This window comes from Chiloscyllium punctatum, chromosome 5 (assembly GCF_047496795.1).
Source record: "Chiloscyllium punctatum isolate Juve2018m chromosome 5, sChiPun1.3, whole genome shotgun sequence".
Lineage (NCBI taxonomy): Eukaryota > Metazoa > Chordata > Chondrichthyes > Orectolobiformes > Hemiscylliidae > Chiloscyllium > Chiloscyllium punctatum.
This window is the reverse complement of record NC_092743.1, coordinates 134,518,633-134,540,811: the sequence shown is the minus strand read 5'-3', so window position 1 is coordinate 134,540,811 and position 22,179 is coordinate 134,518,633. Positions and strand designations below refer to the sequence as shown.

The window sequence follows — 22,179 nt, the reverse complement described above, 5'->3', positions numbered from 1 at the left end:
ATTTTTGATTTACGAATGGCCAACATTTACTTTCACTATTCTCTTCCTTTTTATTTACTTATAAAAGCTTTTGGTATCAGGGCTTATATTTATGCCAGTTTCCTTTCATAGTTCATATCAGCTTTTTTGGTTTTGTTTTTAGTAACCCTTTGCTGATGTTTAAAGTTCTCCCAATCTTCCAGCTACTAACATTTGCAGTATGATATGCCCTAGCTTTTGCCTTTGTTATCCTTAATTTCCTTGTTAAGTCATGGTTGATTTTTCACCTTTTTACAATTTCTCTTCATCTCAAGGATATACTTTAATTGACAGTAATACCTCCCTAAGCATTTGCCACTGTTCTTCAATTGTCCTGCCCTTTAATATTTTTGCCCATTCCACTAGGGCCAACTCCTTCCTCAGGCCTGTATAATTACCTTTGCCCACTACTAAAACTCTCATATTCAACTCAGTCTTTATCTTTGAATCTGAATTTGAAGCTCTCGCAAGTTGTGGTCACTCCTTCCAAGAGGATCATTAACTGCGTGACCACTTAACAATCTTTCCATGTTACATAATATACCTAAGTTCAGGGGAATTAATGTCACTATTTACAAACCGTATCCCTTGTATATAATACTCATGGATAAGTTCAAAGATAATTACAAATAAAATTTATGAAAGATATTCAAACAGTAAAATTACATTTCTGTATGCAAATAACTAAAAGTTAATTAACAGAATATCTTTAATTAGCTAATTCTTGTTATATTTGTTGTATACATTCTATTTACAAAAACGTTTTCCTTTGATTGGACAGCAACCCCAGTATGGTGAAGTGCGTCCTCCAAACTAATGACTAATTTTCCTCCTCCTTAATGCTGTCAATTGCAAGATTTATTGTGGTTCTGTTCGCTGAGCTGGGAATTTGTCTTGCAAACGTTTCGTCCCCTGTCTAGGTGACATCCTCAGTGCTTGGGAGCTTCCTGTGAAGCGCTTCTGTGCTGTTTCCTCCGGCATTTATAGTGGCCTGTCTCTGCCGCTTCCGGTTGTCAGTTCGAGCTGTCCGCTGTAGTGGCCGGTATATTGGGTCCAAGTTGATGTGCTTGTTGATAGAGTCTGTGGATGAGTGCCATGCCTCTAGGAATTCCCTGGCTGTTCTCTGTTTGGCTTGCCCTATAATGGTAGTGTTGTCCCAGTCAAATTCATGTTGCTTGTCGTCTGTGTGTGTGGCTACTAAGGATAGCTGGTCGTGTCGTTTCGTGGCTAGTTGGCGTTCGTGTATACGGATCGTTAACTGTCTTCCTGTTTGTCCGATGTAGTGTTTTGTACAGTCCTTGCATGGGATTTTGTACACTACATTAGTTTTGCTCATGTTGGGTATCGGGTCCTTTGTTCTGGTGAGTTGTTGTCTGAGCGTGGTTGTTGGTTTGTGTGCTGTTATGAGTCCTAGTGGTCGCAGTAGTCTGGCTGTCAGTTCAGAAATGCTCCTGATGTATGGTAGTGTGGCTAGTCCTTTGGGTTGCGGCACGTCCTCGTTCCGTTGTCTCTCCCTTAGGCATCTGTTGATGAAATTGCGAGGGTATCCGTTTTTGGCGAATACTTTGTATAGGTGTTCCTCTTCCTCTTTTTGTAGTTCTGGGTGCTGCAGTGTGTTGTGGCCCTTTTGAATAGTGTCCTGATGCAACTTCGTTTGTGTGTGTTGGGGTGGTTGCTTTCATAGTTTAGGACTTGGTCTGTGTGTGTGGCTTTCCTGTAAACCTTTGTGGTGAATTCTCTGTTCGGTGTTCTCTGTACCATCACGTCTAGGAATGGGAGTTGGTTGTCCTTGATTTATCTTTTCTCTTTTTATATTGCAGGCCTTCTTGCCTGCCCTAAAACCATCCAGTTTGGCTGTCTGGTCTGGACAGGCTACTGGGCCATGTCTGCCTCTGCCCTAACACTGTCAAGTGTGTAACTAGATGGTGCAGACTGCCAGTGACTGAGAGTTCTCATGTGCTGGTCGAAAAGGATAACCTTTTAGCCCTAACTCGCTAAACATTTGCACAAAGGAATGACTTGTTTATAAAGAAACTAATAACCGAAGATGTTTGTACTCACTGGAGTTTCGATGAAGCAATCTACTCTGCTAAACATATGTCTTGTGTACATATAGTTTGATTTGTGAACACATGAATTTCCCATTTTTAACTAGCAAAATTACACCTGCAAACTAATTCCTTTGGGCTGGGGTATGAATGAGTGCAAAATGATTAGGACAGTTGACCTGCCTGAAAGATTCAGAGAGCTTAATAACAAGACTTTAACCTGCAGTCAGGGATTGGAATATTTGCTCCCTGTCCACCTTTCTAAAAACTCCAGATCATACAGAAAATTCCACCATTTGAGACACTTATGGACCTTCGTCCCCTGGGAAAATCTAGGGAATTAGATCTTTTTATTTCTTATTTTGGTTTGTATTCTTATGCCTTCTCCTTCTTAAAGAATTTGCATTTATGCAGCACTTTTCATGACCTTGGGAGATCCAAATGCTCTTTATAGCCATCAAAGCACGTTAAGACGTGTAGTGAATATCGCAGCTTGTAAAAATGAGGCAGCCCCACTTCTGATGTTGTGAAGAAAGGTCATATGAAGAAAGAGCTGAATGTGGTTGGGCTGAAGATGGTGACCAAGACTTCTGTAGGAATGTACAATGGCAAAGATGTTGCAACCAACATCTTCCTTGCCAAAAAATGAAGTTAGTCCTTGACAGCTTTCATCCAGACCCCGTTGATTTCAATTTTACTAGAAATCTTTCATCCTTCAATTAGTTAAATGCTGCCTTGACTGTTCCTGTCACTTCACCTCTGGAATTAAGCTTACTTTTCATAAAAAGATCAAAACTGTATTGAGATCTGTAGCGACATGATCCAGGCAGAAGTCAAACTGAACAAGTTATTTTTTAATTTATTCATGAAGTAAAGGCATTGCTGACTTAGTCAATTGTATTATATTGTCCATCCTGAAGCATCCTTTCGAAGATGATGATGAGCTGACTTCTTGAATGGTTGTAAATCTTGATGTCCACCTCTTTTGCTGTGAAGAAGGAACTTCCTGGATTTTGGGCCAGTGACAGTGAAGAAATGGCAATACACTTGCAAGTCAGGATGATGAGTGACTTGAAAGGGAACTCAGGTGATGGTGTTCCCATGCATTTGTTGCCCTTTACCTCTGAGGAGGCAGAGGTTGTGGTCTTAGAAAATGCTGTTAGTGAATTATTTTTTTGTGAGGTACTGTATTAGGCATTAGAAGGTGCACCCAGCAACCACTGTGAGTCAGCAATGAGAAAGTGATTGCGGAAAGTGGTGGGTAGGCATCAGTCAAACCGGCTAGATTGAGCTGCTTGAGTAATGTTGGACTTGCGCTCATCCAAGCAAGTGAAGAGAATTCTATCCCATTTCTAAGACCATAAGACATAGGAGTGGAAGTAAGGCCAATCGGTCCATTGAGTCCACTCCGCCATTCAATCATGGCTGATGGGCATTTCAACGCCACTTACCTGGATTCTCCCTGTATCCTTTAATTCCTTGCAAGTTTAAGACTTTATCAATCTCTGCCTTGAAGACATCTAACGTCTCGGCCTCTACTGCACTCCGTGGCAATGAATTCCACAGGCCCATCACACTCTGGCTGAAAAAGTTAGGAAGTGAGGAGATGAGTTACTTGCAACAGAATTACCAACACTAGATGTGTACTTGTAGCTACAGTATTTATATGGTTGGTTCAGTTAAAGTTCTCGTAACCCACAGGATGTTGATGGTGGGATATTCAGCTATAGTAATGCCATTGAACATCTGTTTGAGATGGTCATTGTTTAGCACTTGTTTATTACTTGCTATTCATTTGTCCAGGTCCTGATGCATGTGAACAAAAGCTGTTTCAATGTCTGAGGAGTTGTGAATAGTGCTGAACATTGTGCAACCTTCAGTGATAGTTGGACAAAGGATACTCCAAGAGGAACTATTGGAGTGATGTCCTGTAACAATCACAGATTGTGCTCAGAATGGCCCTAACCAATGGATTCACACTGATTCCAGTTTTGCTCGGGCACTATGATGTCATACTATGTCAAATAATTATTGATAAGCTTAGTTTTTATTGTCCCAGTATATAGGATAATGACAAAATCCCTTCCTGTTTCACACCACATTGAATTGCACTTAGTGAGGTACAAGGGAACAGAAAGGTACCAAATAAATCCAAAGGCTACTTACTGACAAAGTTGTACACCTTAGAATTTTCATAATCAATGCAGGTACGTTCATGATTACTGAGTGTAAGAATTGCATCCTTCTGTAATTATAGAATTATATTCTAAAAGTGAAAGACTTGCAGCTCTTCAAATATTCTATAAAGTGGAGACTGAAACACTTGGTGTGTACATATTGGTATTTTTAATAAATGATATTGTCTCGCTGTGAAGTTATTGAGAAGGAATTTTTGATCTTTGTGACATAAGAGTTCACTGTTAATAGTTCCTTTTGAAAATATGCTGCACAGTGGTTAACTGACCTTTGAGAGCATTAATTTAAATTGTTCAGAAGTGGATTTGTTCACTGTGTGTTCTAATATAAAAGAATAACTTGTTTCTTGGAATAGGGTTACCTAGGTTCCTGAATCTTTTATGCCACGTTTGGGGAGATTTATTTTGCCTTTGAAGACCCATGCTGGTGCTGCCCTCTCCTGCAGCTTATTGTAATTCAAACTTGTCAGGAATCACTCAAGCTGGAAGTTGGGGGTGGGGGTGGGGGGTTCTCATCAAATAATTGCTGGTTTGACAACTAACTGTTTCGCCCCTTTTGTCCTATACTAAAAAAATTACTCTAAAGTAATTTCCAGTCTTATCTTGTACCATTCACAGTTGGATACTTCTATCTGATCACATTTTGGATTCCTCTCTGAGGAAAATGTCCAATTTTGTCCATTCTTTCCTTGTATCATGTGTCTCCTTTCAAACCCTAATGTCTTCTCTGTAAACTCCCTTAGTTGTGTGAATGCCACCTTGTGAATTACTGATCAGGTGTGAGCATTATATACTTAGTGAGGTCTACTGAAAGCACTATACAATGCACCTTAGACTTGTGTTTTATTGCTCTGGTTATATTGATCAGAATTATATTAAGTATATGTTTCGTTTACCTCATGTTGATGTGTTGAAGTTACTCCTTGGTTTTTTACTTCAGCCTTAGCTGTTTAAGATTATTGATATGATGCCTAATTTCCTTCATGGATGTATCACTTTGGGCAAATCTGTATTTACTAGGCTTTCAGTTGTCTGCTCTGATTCTATTCTGCTGCTTGTTTGTTATTATCTGTAAATTTGACAAATCTGTGCAGTATATATTCAATCCAAGTGATCTAAGTTTGACAACCACAATCTTAACACTAATCCCTGGACATTTTACAAGCTAATTATCTCATGCACACCATGGTGTAACCGATCTTATAAACACAGCAGTAATTTTTCAACTTCAGATTTATGGAGTTAAAGTTAGAGTAATACAGCATACAAACAGACCTTTCAGTTTAACTTATCCATGCCAACCACGTTTCCCAAACTAAACTAGTCAGATCCCTCTAAACCTTTCCCATTCATGTACCTGTCAAAATGTATTTTAAATGTTATGACTGTACCTGCATCTATCACTTCCTCTGGAAAAAGGTGTCTGGATGTGTACATGAATAGGAAGGTTTTAGAGGGATGTGGACAAAATGCTGGCAAATGGGACTAGATTAATTTAGGATCTCTGACTGGCATGGACGAGTTGGACTGAAGAGTCTGTTTCCATATTGTACAACTCTGTTACCCTAAGAAGGGATCTTCAATTACCCGTGACATTTTTTGTTGCACATTTTTGAATATGGTTAACATACTAAAGTTTTTCTGCAGTCACTTCTCATAACAGTTCTGTGCTTCACCTTTTTTAGTTTGTTTTAGTATGCTGAGATAAATATCATCCATCCATTTCCAGTATCTTTGAACATTTTTTAAAAAATTCAAATTATGTCTCATTCATAGTTTAAGTCTGAAATTTACTTGGTTTACCCCTCTTGGGTAGTGTCTTCTCTTTGGAACATGTTAAAGAATGTTATCATTCAGATTTTAATGATCTTGTACTGGTACTTGATTTCAAAGGTATATTAATCTGTATTAGTATCTCATTGGTTCTATGCATTGGGAATTGGCATGGAAATGCCATAACTTGTTATAGAAGGTGTGGAAGGATTTGAGGTAGCATGGATGGGGCGTGTTAGTTTGTGGTAGGGTGAGGGCTAGAGGAACTTATTGTTTTTATTGTAATTGGGACATAGTTGTACAGCACTGCAGTCGGCCTTTTGAGCAACCTGTTTAAACACTGCTAACTGCTCTGGCCAACTCCAAACTGTTTCCAGAGTCACTTGGTTTGACTGTAAACTGCACCCACCTCCCCACCTGTGGAGACCCTTTTGCTGGGAAATGTGGAATCTGCAATTGTCCTAACTTTTGCTACCCATCTTGAAGACAAAGATTCATCTATTGTCCCACATAGCAACTAACCAGCTTTATTATCAAAGTCAGTATGCTTATGTCAAATTTATCAAGAGTGACATTTTACTCTAGTTCGTTCATTTCTGATTGTTTAAATATTGAAATAATTCCTTATTAGCTAACTTTTCAGTTTGCAATTTTCTTTCAATTTGGAATGCCACCATGGATGTATTTTTTTTTGTTACAGTGCAATTTAAATTGACTTGTGATACTATTGTTTAGAACTTTAAAGAAATGAGTGGTAACTTTGGGGGTGAACCTACCTTTTGCTTGGGTGCATCGCCCCAGAGTGATTTAATAGCTGTTTGGGCATTAATTGGCACAAGGCAAGACTTGACTGAATTTTACACAATGCATACGAGATTTGGAACAGCCTTATTTCCTCTGACATGTCATTTACTGCAATGTTCTTTAATTTGCATTTCAACTTCACCTCTTCAGAAGTCTTTAAGTGCTTCACAACAAATTAATTTTTATTAAAGTATTATTTTATAAGGAGGTCTGTCAACTAGTTTATTCCACTTATACTTGTGGAACCTTGCAGTGAATAATTTTTCAATTAATCTATTTTGATGCTGGTGTTTTAAGAATACATGTTGACCCAGACATTAGAAAAAAAACTCTGCTTTGAAGAGTACCAAAGGAGAAAGTGCTTAATGAACGAAGAAAAGTCCACATTTAAACAAATGCTACAATAAGGGTGTGCTGACACTGTATGGTGGTGGTGGTGAAAGCACAGATCAGATGTGCTAGAGTGGGGCTTGAACTCATGACTTGGAGTGACTTTACTGAGCCAGACTGATACTTGACTGTCCTCTTTTCCATGAACTGTGGAAAAAATGTAACACCTGCATGGCGATTGCAAGTTTGTTATCAGTTTTGTTCATCCATAGTTGGCTAGCTATTCAAATATTGAATCTATATTCAAGAAGCTCAGTACCATTCAAGATTGAGTAGGCAGTTCTTAGGCATCTTTTTTAGATTAGATTAGATTTTACTCTCTAGTGTGGAAATGGGTCCTTCGGCCCAACAAGTCCACACCATCTTCCTGACCACCCTCAACATTTATTCCCTTAAATACCAATGTACAGTGTATACTATTTACAAAATAGAAAACAGCAACTTGCTTAGCTCATTCTACAACACCTTCAAAATCTGCAACCTCTACCACACTGAAGGACTAGATCTATAGATGCCTGGGAGTACCATCATGCAAATTTCTGTCCAAGCCATGTACCACTCTGGCTTAGACCTATATCATTTTTCTTCACATCTAACCTCACTGTATATGTCCCTGCACCCAGAAGACTACAGCAGTTCAAGAAGAGAGCTCACCACCACCTTCTCGAGGTCCTTTAAGGATTGGTGATAAATGCTGGCCTAGCAGTGATGCCCACATCCCATGAACAAATATTTTATGAATGCATAAAGACTACAAGGAAAAGGGGGGATTTAACAAATTTTTTTTTGTTCGTGTGACTAACTTTAACTGATGTTGAATTAATTTATATAAAGTCATTAAAAATACGTCCTGCTTATTTAATGACAGCTGTACACCATTTTATTGCACCATACCTCCTACACAGTACATCAATAGTGTTGTCATGGTTATGTCAGTATAGAGTGAACAATTTTTTTGAGTATCATGATGATTAATGACAATCTCCAAGTTTGTCAAGTTAAGGAATTAGGGTGCTGCTAAAGTAGATAAATCATTCTATGAAGGGTTACCTCGTCTTTTGTGAGTCTGTCTGGAAGGTAGTTTCTAGTTGACATATTTTTCTGGCTTTATTGGCCTGCTTATCTTTGTTTTTGGCATTGTTGCAACTTGGATTCTGTTGAGAAGTATAATCAAGATGAAAGCCAAACATAATATCGATGTAGAAGGATGCAGAGAACTAACTATGGAACTATGAGAAAAGTTTGAAGATTAAGTGGGAAATTGAACTAAAAATACAAGATATTTTAAGACTACTTTGAAGGATATGGGAATTAAATATAGTCCCATGAGAAAAGTAAAACAAAAAACAAGGTTGGCACCATAGTGGCTGAGTAAGGAGGTTCAAAATAACTACTGTATAAATAATTTTATTTCTTGAATCAGCAAGGAACCAAAAAAAGTAAGAGGATTTTACTATTTTACTACTATATTTTATTATTGTGGGGCATGATTAAGTGGTTAGCACTGCTGCCTCATAGTACCAGGGTTTGATTCCAGCTTCAGGCAACTGTCTGTGTGGTATTTGAACATTCTCCCTGTGTCTGTGTGGGTTTCTGCTGGGTGCTCTTGTTTCCTCCCACAGTCCAAAGATGTTGCAGGTTAGGCAGATTGGCCATGGTAAATTGTCTGTCATGTAAAGGGATTTGCAGGCTGGGTGAACTAGCTATGTTAAATGCGGGGACAGGGTTGGCACTGTGTGGGATACTCTTTGGAGGGTTGGTGCAGACTTGATAGGCCAAATGGCCTCTTTCTGCACTGCAGGAATTCTGTGATTTTATTTTATGATTGAAGTTGTACAAAATTACTTCAGTACAGCATTGAAAAGGTATAGCATATACACTATTGAAAGATAATTACCTTTTGGATTTTACTGTTTAGGCCTGAACAGAATTTTCTTAATTTTAAAGGATTTGGATTTCATTGTTGCCTAATTTCTAATGTGAAATGAGTGATGCAGTCGTAATGGACAGTTAAATCAGGACACTAGAGGCCAGCCCTAAATTGGGTCTTTGGCCTTTTCTAAATATTCTGAAGTTACTTCATGAAGAATAGTTCCAAACCATCTTCAGCCCTTTCATTTATGTACATTAGAAGTCTACTCCTTGCTTTCTCTCCTTCCTTCCTTTATTTGCAGTGCGTCGCAGACATGTTTATCTTTGCGAATACTCAACCTATTATGATGAAGTTGTCTATACAAGCAGGAAAATTCAGAGAGAAAGTGATCTCTTTAAGATGAAACAATAACTTTCAACTTGGGTGATACATTAGACAATTAGAATCATCATAATACTATATTGTTTATATCAGTTATCTTTTCTCATCACTGTATCTCCTATATAATAGGTCTTGTGCCTGTAGAGAAATCCACTTCAAATAATCTGCCAGACTTGTGAAGAGAGCTGGAAGAACTTGTGTATTGTCTCCATTATTTTTTCTTTTGGGATACCCAACTGGTCATTATTTTGTGACAAGCCTCCATAGTGATAGTTGGCAGGATATTCTACTATTGGGGCAATAGTGATTTATCCTGTCTTTGTATGACATTCATGAGCATATATTCGAAGTGTTGTTTCAGGATGATGAACAGAAGTGTGAAACTGAATCATTTACCTATTGCCACCCCGACAATGACACAATTGCATAATTCTCTACCTTTCCTCTCGTTCAGTCATTCTTCACTTTCCTTTTAATCTGTGTTGGTGTTTTCTCCTTCCTCATTGCAGATCAGATAACATGCCATTCTCACCTCCTTAATTCATCCCAACGCTCTGTTTTTCCCTCATAGAGCATGGAAACAGACCCTTTGATCCAACCAGTCCATACCGACCATAATCCCAAGCTAAACTAGTCCCTCCCCACCATCTGCTCCTGGCTCATATCCCTCCAAATGTTTCCTGTTCATGTACTTATCTAAATGTGTTTTAAATGCTGTAATTATACCCACATCCGCCGTTCCCTCAGGAAGTTCATTCCATACGTGAAGTATGTATAACATAAAATTTGCTTGTCATGGTGGCTCAGTGGTTAATACTGCTGCCTGACACTTGCCAGGGACCCAGTTCGATTCCAGCATGAGGCGATTGTGTGGAGTTTGCACATTCTCCCTGTGTCTGTGTTGCCTCCAGATGCCCTGGTTTCCTCCCACAGTCCAAAGAAAAAAATATTCAGGTGAGGTGAATTGGCCTTGCTAAATTGCCCATAATGTTGGGAGCATTAGTCAGAGGGAAATGGGTCTGGGTACACTGTAGGGGATCTAATCTAATCCAACCTAATGTCCTTTTTTATCTTTCTGCTCTCACCTTAAAACTGTGCCCCCCCCCCCCCACTATTGAAAACACCTATCCAAGAGGAAAAGGTAGCTACTATTAACTCTATATATAGCCCTCATTATCTTATAGATTTCTATAAGGATGCTTTTCAACTTCCTATGCGTCAGTGAAAAAAATCGCAGCCTCAGTTTAACACTTCTCTCCCCATTCTTTCCGTAGGTGTTACCTACATAAAAATAAGAGTTTGACTTGTTTACTGAATATTTAGTTTGGAGCGAATCCATTTTTATGTATATTAAGCAGTACTTTCAAGAGAAAGATTTTTGATTTGTTTTAAGAGTAACATTTCTGATTGTGCATCGAAACTTTAATTTGTTTTCTCTTCCCCATTTTTCTTTTTGCCAGCATTTTTAAATTATTTTTAAACAATATTAAACATTAATGAAATGCAAAAATTGAGGGAAATTTCAGACTTTTCAATAATCCATTAGCTTTGTGTCTCTCACAAAAATCTATGTTTAAGAAAATGTTTTTGAAAAGATTAATGTAATATATTATTTCTCTTCTAGTAATGGCAATGTGCTGGAAATTCACAATGGCTGTTTTACTTGGGACAGAAATTCTGACAAATTTGTACTTCAGGATATCTCCATGAAAATTTCCAGAAGCAAAGTTACGGTTATAATTGGCAAGGTAAGATTTATATCGATAAATATTTTAATAGATCAACAACAATATTATTTCCATTTTTGTGATGTTGGTCATAGAAATATTAGACTGATTTGCAAGTAGAAGCTGACACCAGCAAGAATATAAACAAAGCTTGGTGTGAGGGTGAAGAAAATATTGTTGACAATTCCATTTGTTCAATCTGTAGGATTTTATTGGATAGGTTTAGCAAGCTATCCTTTCTTGAGGGGATCCAGAACACAAGGGCACCATTTCATTAGAGGCCATTCAGGAATACATTTTCATTCAAAGCATCATAAAAATCAATAATTCCTCCCCATTACACCTAGAATTTTTTGGATACCTGATCAAATTGAATATTTAAGACTTGAGTTTAATAGAGTTTTCTTAGATAAGGGATGTGGGTCAAAAATAGACAGAAGAAGTCAGTGTGCAGATCAACGGTAACCCAGTTTAGTGACACATAGCATCTCCTTCTGTCTCAATCCCCCTTCAACCCTCACCCAAAGCCAATACTCCCCATGATTCCATGTTCTGGACACAATCTTGGGGGCTAACTGTCTCTTTCCTTGCTCACTTTCCTCTCCCACACTACTTCTATGCTCCATGGCCAACTTAATCTCTCGCTGACTCCACTGCCTTTCCACACTTCTGGACCAGCACTCCTTTCCTTGCTCCAGATCCAATCTGCCTACAGGCACCCATACCATTTCCCAGCACTTGTCTTCTATGCCTTGGCATCACAAGTGCGCATCTAAATACTACTAAAATCTTATGAACGTTTCTGCTTCTCCTACCCTTAGAGAGTTCCAGAATCCCCCGAGCCTTAGTTAAAAGATTTTCTTCACATCTCCTCTAAACCTTCTTACCTTAAATCTAAGCCCCTGGTCATTGATCCCTCCACCATTCAGTAAGGGCCTAAACAAGTGGTCCTGAAAGGCTGTTGCTTGAATTGGGTCTACAATTTTAACAACATTCATTACATGAGAAAAATCCATAACTTTACTGGCTAAGGCTTTCAGGTGGATTATACAGTGGTAATTTACAAATGAAGTGAAATCAGGATTATTTCTGCAAAATAGAACAACATCTGAATTTGCATCAGGGATGGCTGTTGCACCACCAGCTGTGATGGAAGCCAATTCCATAATTTGCTCAAGCACTTCACTTTTGAATTTATTGTTCTGTCTTTAAGGGGCAAAAAGGTGATAAGATCTTCTTTAGTTAAGTCCTTAAATAAAACATGTATGTAAAACAGTCCACTGAACTGGTGTCATTCATGTCGCAGATTCATCGAACTGCAGTGAGAAGTATTCACAGTCCTTCAGATCCTGCTGAAAGATGTCTTATTGCAAAGATTTCACTTGTCTGCTGACAGTGGAAGTACCAATTGATGTACTCTGGATTGCTCTTGTTCTTCTTTGTTATTAAGTTCCTTGAATAAAGAGTCAACGGCTACAGTCATTGTTTCTTTAATTACTTCACCATCTGGGCATGATTTTTTTCTTTTGGTTTTAACAGAAGATGACCAATGTGAATTGCTGCTTCACCACAGGCCTTACCTTTTCATGCTGGTTGAGAAGAAAATGACTGTGGAGCCTACAAACTGCATTAGCTTATCATTTGTCTTTGTCTGAAAAGTGTGGTTTAAGTGAAAGCTATTGTTGAATTTACTGTCCATTGTGGTGTCATTCCAAATTCCCCTTTTTACTTATCAAAGCACTTGGATTTCATATCAGTCAAGCACCTATCTTTAACAATTGTGAATAGAAATTCATTTTTCATTCTGTGGAAGCTTTATAGTTTTGCTTTCTCTTAAATGGTCCAGATTGAATTGAATTGAATTGAATTGAATGTATCGTCACATGTACCGAGGCACAGTGAAAAGCTTTGTCTTGCTAGCAATACAGGCAGATCACATAGTTGAGTAGCATAGATAAATAAATAATAGGTAAACAGTGGCAAAAACAAAAACATAGGTACAGGCGAATGTTAATAAGAGTTTGTGAGCCCATTCAGTATTCTAACAACAGTAGGGTAGAAACTGTTCTGAAACTGGCTGGTGCATTTTCAGCTTCTGTACCTTCTCCCCAATGGTCATTGCCAGAGTGGGATGGATCTTTGAGAATGCTGGTCGCCTTTCCTTGACAGCGGGCCTGGTAGATGGATTTTATAGATGGGAGGTTGGCCTTTGTGATTGTCTGGGCCGAGTTCACCACTCCCTGTAACCATCTCTGATCTTGAAGGTATGGTTGCCATACAGGTAGTGAAGCATCCAGACAGAATTCTCTCGATGGCGCACCAATAAAGGTTGGCAAGGGTATTCGCTGTAAGGCCAAATTTCCTCAGCTGCCTGAGGAAGAAGAGACATTGTTGGGCCTTTGTAACTAGTGCATCCACATGAAGAGTCCAAGAAAGCTTGTTGTGGATGACTACTCCCAGGAGCTTGACATTCCCCACTTGTTCCACCTCTGTGCTGTTAATGTGTAGGGGGGCATCAGTAACATCCCACCGAAAGTCAATAATGAGTTGGTTTTGCCAGCATTGAGAGCTAGGTTGTTCTCAGTGCACTATTTTTCTGGGTCTTCCACCTCCCATTTGTAGCCTCTGTTTTGTTGCCATCTGAGATTCAACTGACTATGGTGGTGTCATCAGCGAACTTGTAAATGGCATTTGTCTGGTATTTGATGACGCAGTCAAGGGTATACAGTGAGTACAGTAGGGGGCTGAGTATGCACCCCTGGGGGGCTGCAGTATTGAGTGTTAGTGAGGATGAAATATTGTCCTCAATCTTCACTGATTGTGGCCTGTGGGTCAGGAAACTGAGGATCCAGTTGCAGAGTGTGGAGCTTAGTCTGAGATCACTAAGTTTAGTAATCAGTCTCAAGGGGATAATAGTGTTGAAGACTGAACTGTACTCGATGAGTAGGATTCTTAAGTAGCTTTTCTAGGTGTCAAGATGCTCTAGGGAGGAGTGAAGGGCAAGTGATATGGCATCTGATGTGGATCTGTTGGTCCGATAGGTAAATTGGAATGGGTCAAAAGTAGTGGGGAGGCTGGAGTTGATTAATGCCATGACCAGCCTTTCCAAGCACTTCATGACGATCAAAGTTAGGGCCACTGGGCAATAGTCATTGAGACATGCTGCATGAGCCTTCTTAGGCCCTGGGATGATGTTGGCCCTCTTGAAACAGGCAGGGACAGTGGCCTGCTGCAGGGAGAAGTTGAAGATGTCAGAGAAGACCTCTGCCAGTTGATCTATGCATGCTCTGAGTGCACGGCCTGGTATTCCATCTGGTCTCATTGCTTTCCTTGATTCACACGAAGGAAAACTGATCTGACCTCTGATACAGTGACTGTTGGGATAGGTTTGTCAGGACTTGTCAGAATAGGTGTAACCTCTCCGTCGAAATTCTGCTCAAAGCGAGGCTCAAAGGCGTTGAGATAATCTGGGAAGGATATGTCATCATCTGCTATCTTGCAGTGTCTCTTTTTAGAACCTATGTCATTCGGTCCTTGACATAGTCGCCTGGTATCTGTCTGGGTCTCTAGTTTGGATCGGTATTGGTCCTTAGCTGTCTTAATGGCTCTGTGAAGGTCATACTTGGATTCCTTACATTTGAGTGGCTCTCCTGATCTGAAGGCCTCGCGCTTGGTTTTTAGCAGGTTCTGTATGTCCTGATTCCTCCAGGGTTTCCTGTTGGGGAAACACCCAGATTGACTTCCTTGGTATGCAGTCCTCCACGCACTTTCTAATAAAGTCTGTGATGGTGGTGGTGTAGTCGTCCAAGGTACCTGCGGACTGTTTCAACATAGCCCAATCAGCTGATTCCAGACATCACCAGAGTTGATCCTCCTCCTCCGACCAGCACTGGACCTATATCCGTAAGGGGGTCTCCTGCTTGAGCTTTTGCCTGTAAGCTGGGAGAAGAAACACAGCAGTGTGGTCGGAGTTCCTGAAATGAGGGTAAGGGATGGAGCAGTAGGCATCCTTCACAGTGTTGTAGCAGTGGTCTAAAATGTTCGGGTCCATGGTGGGGCAGGTAATCATCTGGTGGTACTTGGGCAACGCCTTCCTTAGGTTCATCACTCATCATCAGTGCTTCACCTTGTAGTTTGTGACATTGCTCTGCTGCTGGTCATGCTGCTTTCAAATATAGGGGTCATTACTGTGGTTGCGATTTGTTTCCAGGGCACCTTGTCAGCTTATGTTGCTTCGACATTCAATGTGAGATGTGGCAGCATTGTCTTCATTATTTCTTCATCCTGAATAGGCCTATTAAATAAGCAGCTGAAGAAAAGTAACTGCAGGTCGACAGAGAATTAGCAGAGTAGCAGGACTAACTGGGGTGCTGTTGCAGAGTCCACTTGGGTGTGATAGGCTGAATAGCATTTTATGTTTGTAGTACTGTAATATACTGGCTTTATACATTTTCCAATCTTTCTTTAATTTGTTTACATTGCCACAATAAACGTTCTTTACCTAGCAATGATAGTCCACCTGGAACAAATTGAAACATCAAGCAATGAGCTGGCAATCTGTAGGTGCATGCACTTTTAGCTATCAGTGCGGCTTCAATAAGTGGAAATCATGTGTAATGATCCATGCACCTGCAATGAAGGAATGCAGGCAGTGAGATTGACAGAGTCTCTGATAGTCATCAATCAGTCATGTTGGAGACTATGGCAATAAATGATAACGTTCTATTAGCTTTCCGAATTCCCTGCATGCTAACTTTCTGTAATTTATGCAAAAGATACCCAAATCCCTCTGTGTATCAGAGTTCTACATCACTCACCATTTTGATAATATGCAGTTTTTTTTATTATTTCAACAAAATGAACCACTTCACATTCTAACATTGGAGTCCATTTACCACATTTGCTCACTCATTTAACCTATCCATATCTTTTTGTAACCTCCTTGTACCTAATACATGCAGCTGCTTTGTTCTGCACACAATGATTGTGTCATTATGCCAATAGTGGCGTTGACTTCTGGTTTCAGAGTTGCTGCTGTGCATGGTTCTCAGAAGGTATAAAGTAAAAAAAACTAGAGGGAATGTTGCTCAAGTCCGCATCATTACTGTCCTTTATTTTTGTGATATTAAGTTTGGAAACCATACCTTCCATCCCTTCATTAAAGCCATATTTTATAAGTTATGAACAACTGAGGTCCCAGAAGCCATACCTGTAGCTCACCACTCATTACATCTTGTCAGCCTGAAAAGACTCCCTTACACCTATTCTCTGCTTCCTATTAGCCAGCCAGGCGAGAAAGTGGAATTGAGGTCACAGTCCGATCAATCATGATCTTAAGGAATGGCAAACTCTATGACCCATGTAGCTCCCTCCTGCTTTTATTTGTTATGTTCTTATAGAATAATAAATGAAACTGTATTAGTGAACAACAGAACAGAGTTGAAAGTCAGAACAAAGTTGAACTAATTTCCTTCCATTTTATATTAATTTCAGGTTGGAAGTGGAAAAACATCATTAATATCTGCCATATTAGGAGAAATGATGACTGTCTCTGGTCATGTAGTGTGGGCGTCAGCCAATCAGCCCCTAGCATATTGTGCACAGACAGCATGGCTGAGGAATGCTTCCTTGCAGGATAATATTGTGTTTGAAGAACGTTTTGATGAAGAACGTTTTCAGACTGTAGTCGAAGCATGTGCTCTTCAGCCAGATATTGATATTTTACCAGCTGGACGACTCACAGAAATTGGTGAAAAGGTTAGTGCACTGACAGAATAATTGTGTACATACAAATACATGCATTTCGTATGTCCCTTCCTCTTAATGTTTGGTGGGAAAGTGTTAGAACATTATGTAGAATTTTTAAATACAGTATAGACATTTTACATAAAATCAATTGTACTTGAAAGCTTTTAACTTTGAGTGAAAATATTTTAGTACTATTTAAAACAACTCAAGTTATGCCTTTCTTTAAAAGGCAAATGATTGTATATATATTTATATATAGAATAATGTATAGCTTGATTCTTTTTAAAGTCCTACAATGTTTCAATGGTTTCAGGTGGTGCTGTAAACTCACAGAGCTTGAATCTTGTAGTTAATAAATTGCAGCTTGACCTTCTCCACATTACAGTCTTGTATAATTCCTTTGCAGTGAATGAGAAGATTACAAGCCAGGCTTCTATAATAAAGTAATTCTAAATTGACATTTTACCACTTAATTTTAAGTGCAGTGATGTTTGGTTTTATCGATACAGAGTATTAGAGATATACAGCACAGAAAAAGACCCTTCAGTCCAACTCGTCTCTGCCGACCAGATATCCTAAATTAATCTAGTTCCATTTGCCAGCACTTGGTAAATATCCCTCTAAACCATTCCTATTCTATGCCCACCCTGATGCTTTCTAAGTGTTGTAATTGTACCAGCCTCCGCCACTTCCTCTGGTAGCTCATTCCATACACGTTCCACCCTTTGCGTGAAAATATTACCCCTTAGGTCCCTTTCAAATCTTTCCTGTCTTACCTTAAGTCTATGCCCTGTAGTTCTAGATTCTCCCACCCCAGGGGAAAGACCTTGTCTATTTACCCTACCCATGCCCCTCCTGATTTTATAAACCTCTATAAGGTCAGCCCTCAGCCGCTGATGTTTCAGGGAAAACGGCTCCAATCTATTCAACCTCTCCCTATACTCAAACCCTCCAACCCATCCTTGTAAATCGTTTTTGAACACTTTCAACTTTTACAACATCCTTGTTCCACTTCACATTGCAAAGTAATTTCACATTATACAACTTTTTGTTTGTAATCTCTCAGAAGCTTTTGAGGGAATAATAACATTGATGATGTTGGAGAAATATTTCCCTGTTTATTAATTTTCTCTTCACCCATCCCAACTGCCAGATGCTGACTTCTTATTAATGAATAGCTCTGTGGCCATTGGCCATTCTCCAGTCCCATCTCCCAAGTGAGCCAAGACAATGATGGTTAGTGACAAAAAAATCTGCAGATGCTGGAATCCAAAGTCGACAGGCAGGAGGCTGGAAGAACACAGCAAGCCAGGCAGCATCAGGAGGTGGAGCAGTCAATATTTTGGGTGTAACCCTTCTTCAGGAGCCAAGACAATGATTGTTGGCAAGCCATTTGACCACTGAGGAGGATAGAACTAGCAAACCCTTGTGGTTTCCTCGCTTAAAATCCTTTGTACACATCCAAAGGATTGGCTGGATTACAATCAGGAGCAGAATTACTAATTTTCCCACTTTAACTTGAAGATAGGGAGGAGCACTACACCCACCATGGGCTATGCTTTGAATAAGGCCCACCCTGAGTTATACAGCTGAATAAATTGTCTGAGTGGTCAGGGCATCCTCAATTAAGTTGAATATTTATTCCTCACCAACACTGTAAATTGCTTTTCTGTAGTAGTTAGAATGTGCCTTCGATCTTTTGCACTTTGATGCTAATGTACGATGTGTAAGCCAACCAGGAATATGTGATGGTTTACAAATCTTTGGTCTTGCTTTCACTGTAAATTGTTCACTGATTAGAAAATTAATAAAGATGTGCGTCATTCAGAAACTGTTAGTATTTCCAACAAAACCTAGTCCCAAATGTTTTTCTTTGTGTTATTAAATCCATTAGTGTTGTTTTTTTTTCCCCAGGGTATTAATCTGAGTGGTGGCCAGAAACAGCGTGTTAGTCTTGCAAGGGCTCTCTACTCAAGGTTTGGAAACATTTTTCTGGTTTGTTAGTTAAGATGGCAGTCATTAACTGGCAGTTAATATGACAGATGAATTTGCCAGGTGTGCTTTTCCAGGGAGAAATTGTAGGCTACTATTGCAAAATTTTCCATCCACTTATTTTTAACAAAACAATTATTGCATCTGTAATTACCGGGCGAGCACTGCCTGTGAGTGCGACTCCTGAAGGGAGAAAGCTCTATATTCAAATTGAAACCCACGAATGATCTATACTACTACACTTACAATTATATAAAAAGCGGCATTCAATGAATATTATGAAAAATCATTCACATGGATTTAATGGTGTCTGATGAAAGTTAGTAGCTATTGATAATTCTAACAATGAAAGCTATCTACTTTGAGATATGGAATTTAACTGAATTATTCACGCAACTTTTCTTTTTGCATGCCACTTGCCATGTGAACCATTCATTTTAATTAAATGGGCAGCTGGAAGTGTAAATATTTTGCAGTTTTTAAATATTTAAATGTGAGAGAATTTCTCAAGAAGTGGTATATATCTGAAATTTCCTGGCCATAACCTAAATATAAAATAACATATCGACTATATGAAGATTTTATCTTCAGTTTCACAAGAGGGCCTCTTTGTTTCGTGAATAACTTACTCTGACTTTGTAAATCTATAGAACACACTTTTTGAGAGATTGCATGTAAAAGAGGGCATCACTCATCATTGCCCTCTTCCACTTCCTGTGTGCCATCTCCAAGACTCACTGCAGAGGGCTGCCTCTTGCTCAGATGTAATGACTGTAGGGCTGGCTCCTGCTCCCTCTGGCCCTAGGCCCTTCTGCTGTGTCCTGTTGTGAGGCATACTGTACACAATGACTATTCTGGATTCGCTTGCAGAGAAATATAGTAGTGAACCTCCAGAATGATCAAGGCACCTAAACACACAATAATATTCTGCTGTATTGTGTTCTGGGTCAGCAATGTCTGCTGTTGTAGGGTTTTCAGGCTCTGTGTTGGGCTGCCTAATGGGGATTGTTGATTTCCCCATAAGAGTTTGGATGGCTGGTTTACAATGGATAATGTTGCAACAGCACAGGTTCTCGACCTTATCCCTCAGCTGAGGCACTTAGCTTGAAAGTCTAAGTTCACTGCCAATCATCACTCTCTAATGAAACAGCAGCTCATGATCCTCTGGGATTTCGGCAACTTTCAGTTTTCTTAAGGGGTGCTGGTGGTACCTGGAGGTCAATCATAGACCCTTGTTAGTGTCTGGAAATTCCTGAATTTAATGGACATGGTAGCTGTCAGAAAACTGCGCACAGAGATGCAAGACTGCCTTAGTGTGGTCACACTGCCTGCACTTTCAAGAACAGAAAAATGTCTTATTAATGTAGATGTCAAGTTGATTACTTGGATAATGGTCTGGTGCCATGGTTGCAGCTGATAGCCACTGTACTTCAAGCAAGCCATAAACTCCCTAGACCTGCCATATCATTGAGAATATTATTTGCTCCTCACCTGACCAAAGAAAACATTACCTTGATGCACCTGTGTGTGGCTGATTGTGAAAGGCTGCAGAGGTGTTTGGCTGACCATTAGAAAATGACAGCAGCATAAATGTTGACAGCCACTTTGACTTTAAGTCTTCACCAGTAAGACCTGCTGATCTGCAGTTAATGGTGCTTGATTTTTCCATCCGGGCATACATACCTTCGTAACTAATTCATTGGTAATCAAGCCTTCTCATTAATTTGTTTTCTGTCATGTCTAAGTATGACTCCAGAATTGATATCCTCTAGCTTGGGTATATGATTTTGTCATCCTCCTGTGTGGAGTACACAGTGCAGTCTCCACCTTCTGGCCTTGTCTGCTCCATCTGGCTGTATGTTACTTCTGCTCACATTGAGATGGCTTGAATGAGGGTGCCCCATTTCAGAGCTTCTATGGCACAATGGACACTTGTCTCCTTATTTGGCAGTCTGAGTGGTGGCAGAGTTAAGGCTGACAAGAGAAACTCTTCCAAGGCCACAGAACACCCCCATCCAACTTCTTTTCATGTCAACCACGCAAGTTTGGAGTGGATGATTACTGTGGTGGTACTTGAAACGTTTTGCGCTCTCCAAAAGGAATCCTGAGCACGATCAAAATCTTCCATTAGCTTCACAGTTTGTCCCAATGCCATAAGTGAATGAGTCAGTTCCTGCAAATGCCAATAATGAAAGTCATTATTGCTTGCCCTGTCTCATGGCAGGACTTAACAGGCTTTCAGGCTCCTCTTTGATAAAGTAACTGCACAAAAATCTGGACAGTTGAAATGTTCAAAATTGTTTTGATAACCCATTTGAAATTTTAATTTGCATTGAAAGCTTTGGAACTTTAAGTATCTGACTGCCTGTAAGGCATATGTACTGAAATATTCTACCTTTTGTCTAATTTAGATGCTCTGTTGTAATACTGGACGATCCTTTATCAGCCCTGGATGCACATGTGGGAAGTCATGTCTTCCACCAAGGGATTATGGGGATATTAAAGAGGGAACACAGAACAACCCTTTTTGTAACCCACAAACTGGAATATGTTGAGCAAGCTGACTATGTACGTATGACATTTTGATTAACTTATTCAAGTTTTCCTTTAAGACATCATCACAAAGTGCTGAGATATTTTAACAGCCCATTTTATTTACTTCACATTGTTATTTGGGTATCTTTGTACCATACCCTATAACTAAACGTTTAGGTGAGCAGCCTGCTTACAGGGCTCTGTCCTGTTTTAAGATTGCTGCAGCAACATATACTAGATTATTACTGATTGACTGACTTACCTATTTCTCTATTTACCATTTCTCCATTTGTGTGATCGCTGTTTACCACTTTATCCAAGACCATGGTTCATAGCATATTGCACGGAATAGACCTGTCTGTCATGGAATTGTGCCTTTAGAATGCTGAAAGGGGAAGTGAAGACGTGGTGGTGTCAGAAGGAGTTGCTGGAGGTGACAGAAATGATGGAAGATGATAAGTTGATGTTCATGCATGAAAGTACTGTCAGCTTTGGTCAGTGTGTGTGCGTGTGGTGGGGAGGGAGATATAATGGGTGATGGTAACAAGATTTTCTCAGTTGAGAATTCTGACATTTCTTCCCTTTCCTTGAACTGAAGACTCACACACCTTGGTTGGGATATTAGCACATTGGGTTCCCCAGATCTTCATCTTTCATCCTACAAGCCTCCATATTCAGTGGATCATCCTTCACCA

The 22,179-nt window shown here is 39.6% G+C and overlaps 1 protein-coding gene across 7 annotated transcripts in view; it reads left to right on the top strand.

Moving 5' to 3' along the window:
* Positions 1 to 22,179, top strand: part of LOC140477463 (ATP-binding cassette sub-family C member 9-like) — a 154,399-nt gene that overhangs the window by 86,478 nt on the left and 45,742 nt on the right. For all 7 annotated transcript variants that reach the window (XR_011960740.1, XM_072571401.1, XM_072571399.1 and 4 more), the window contains exons 15-18: positions 11,107 to 11,230; positions 16,703 to 16,966; positions 18,872 to 18,933; positions 21,361 to 21,517. Coding sequence is in view for 6 of the 7 variants with exons in the window: in XM_072571401.1 (XP_072427502.1) it covers positions 11,107 to 11,230; positions 16,703 to 16,966; positions 18,872 to 18,933; positions 21,361 to 21,517 (607 nt within the window). In the remaining variant the exon portion in view is untranslated. The remainder of the gene's footprint in view (positions 1 to 11,106; positions 11,231 to 16,702; positions 16,967 to 18,871; positions 18,934 to 21,360; positions 21,518 to 22,179) is intronic.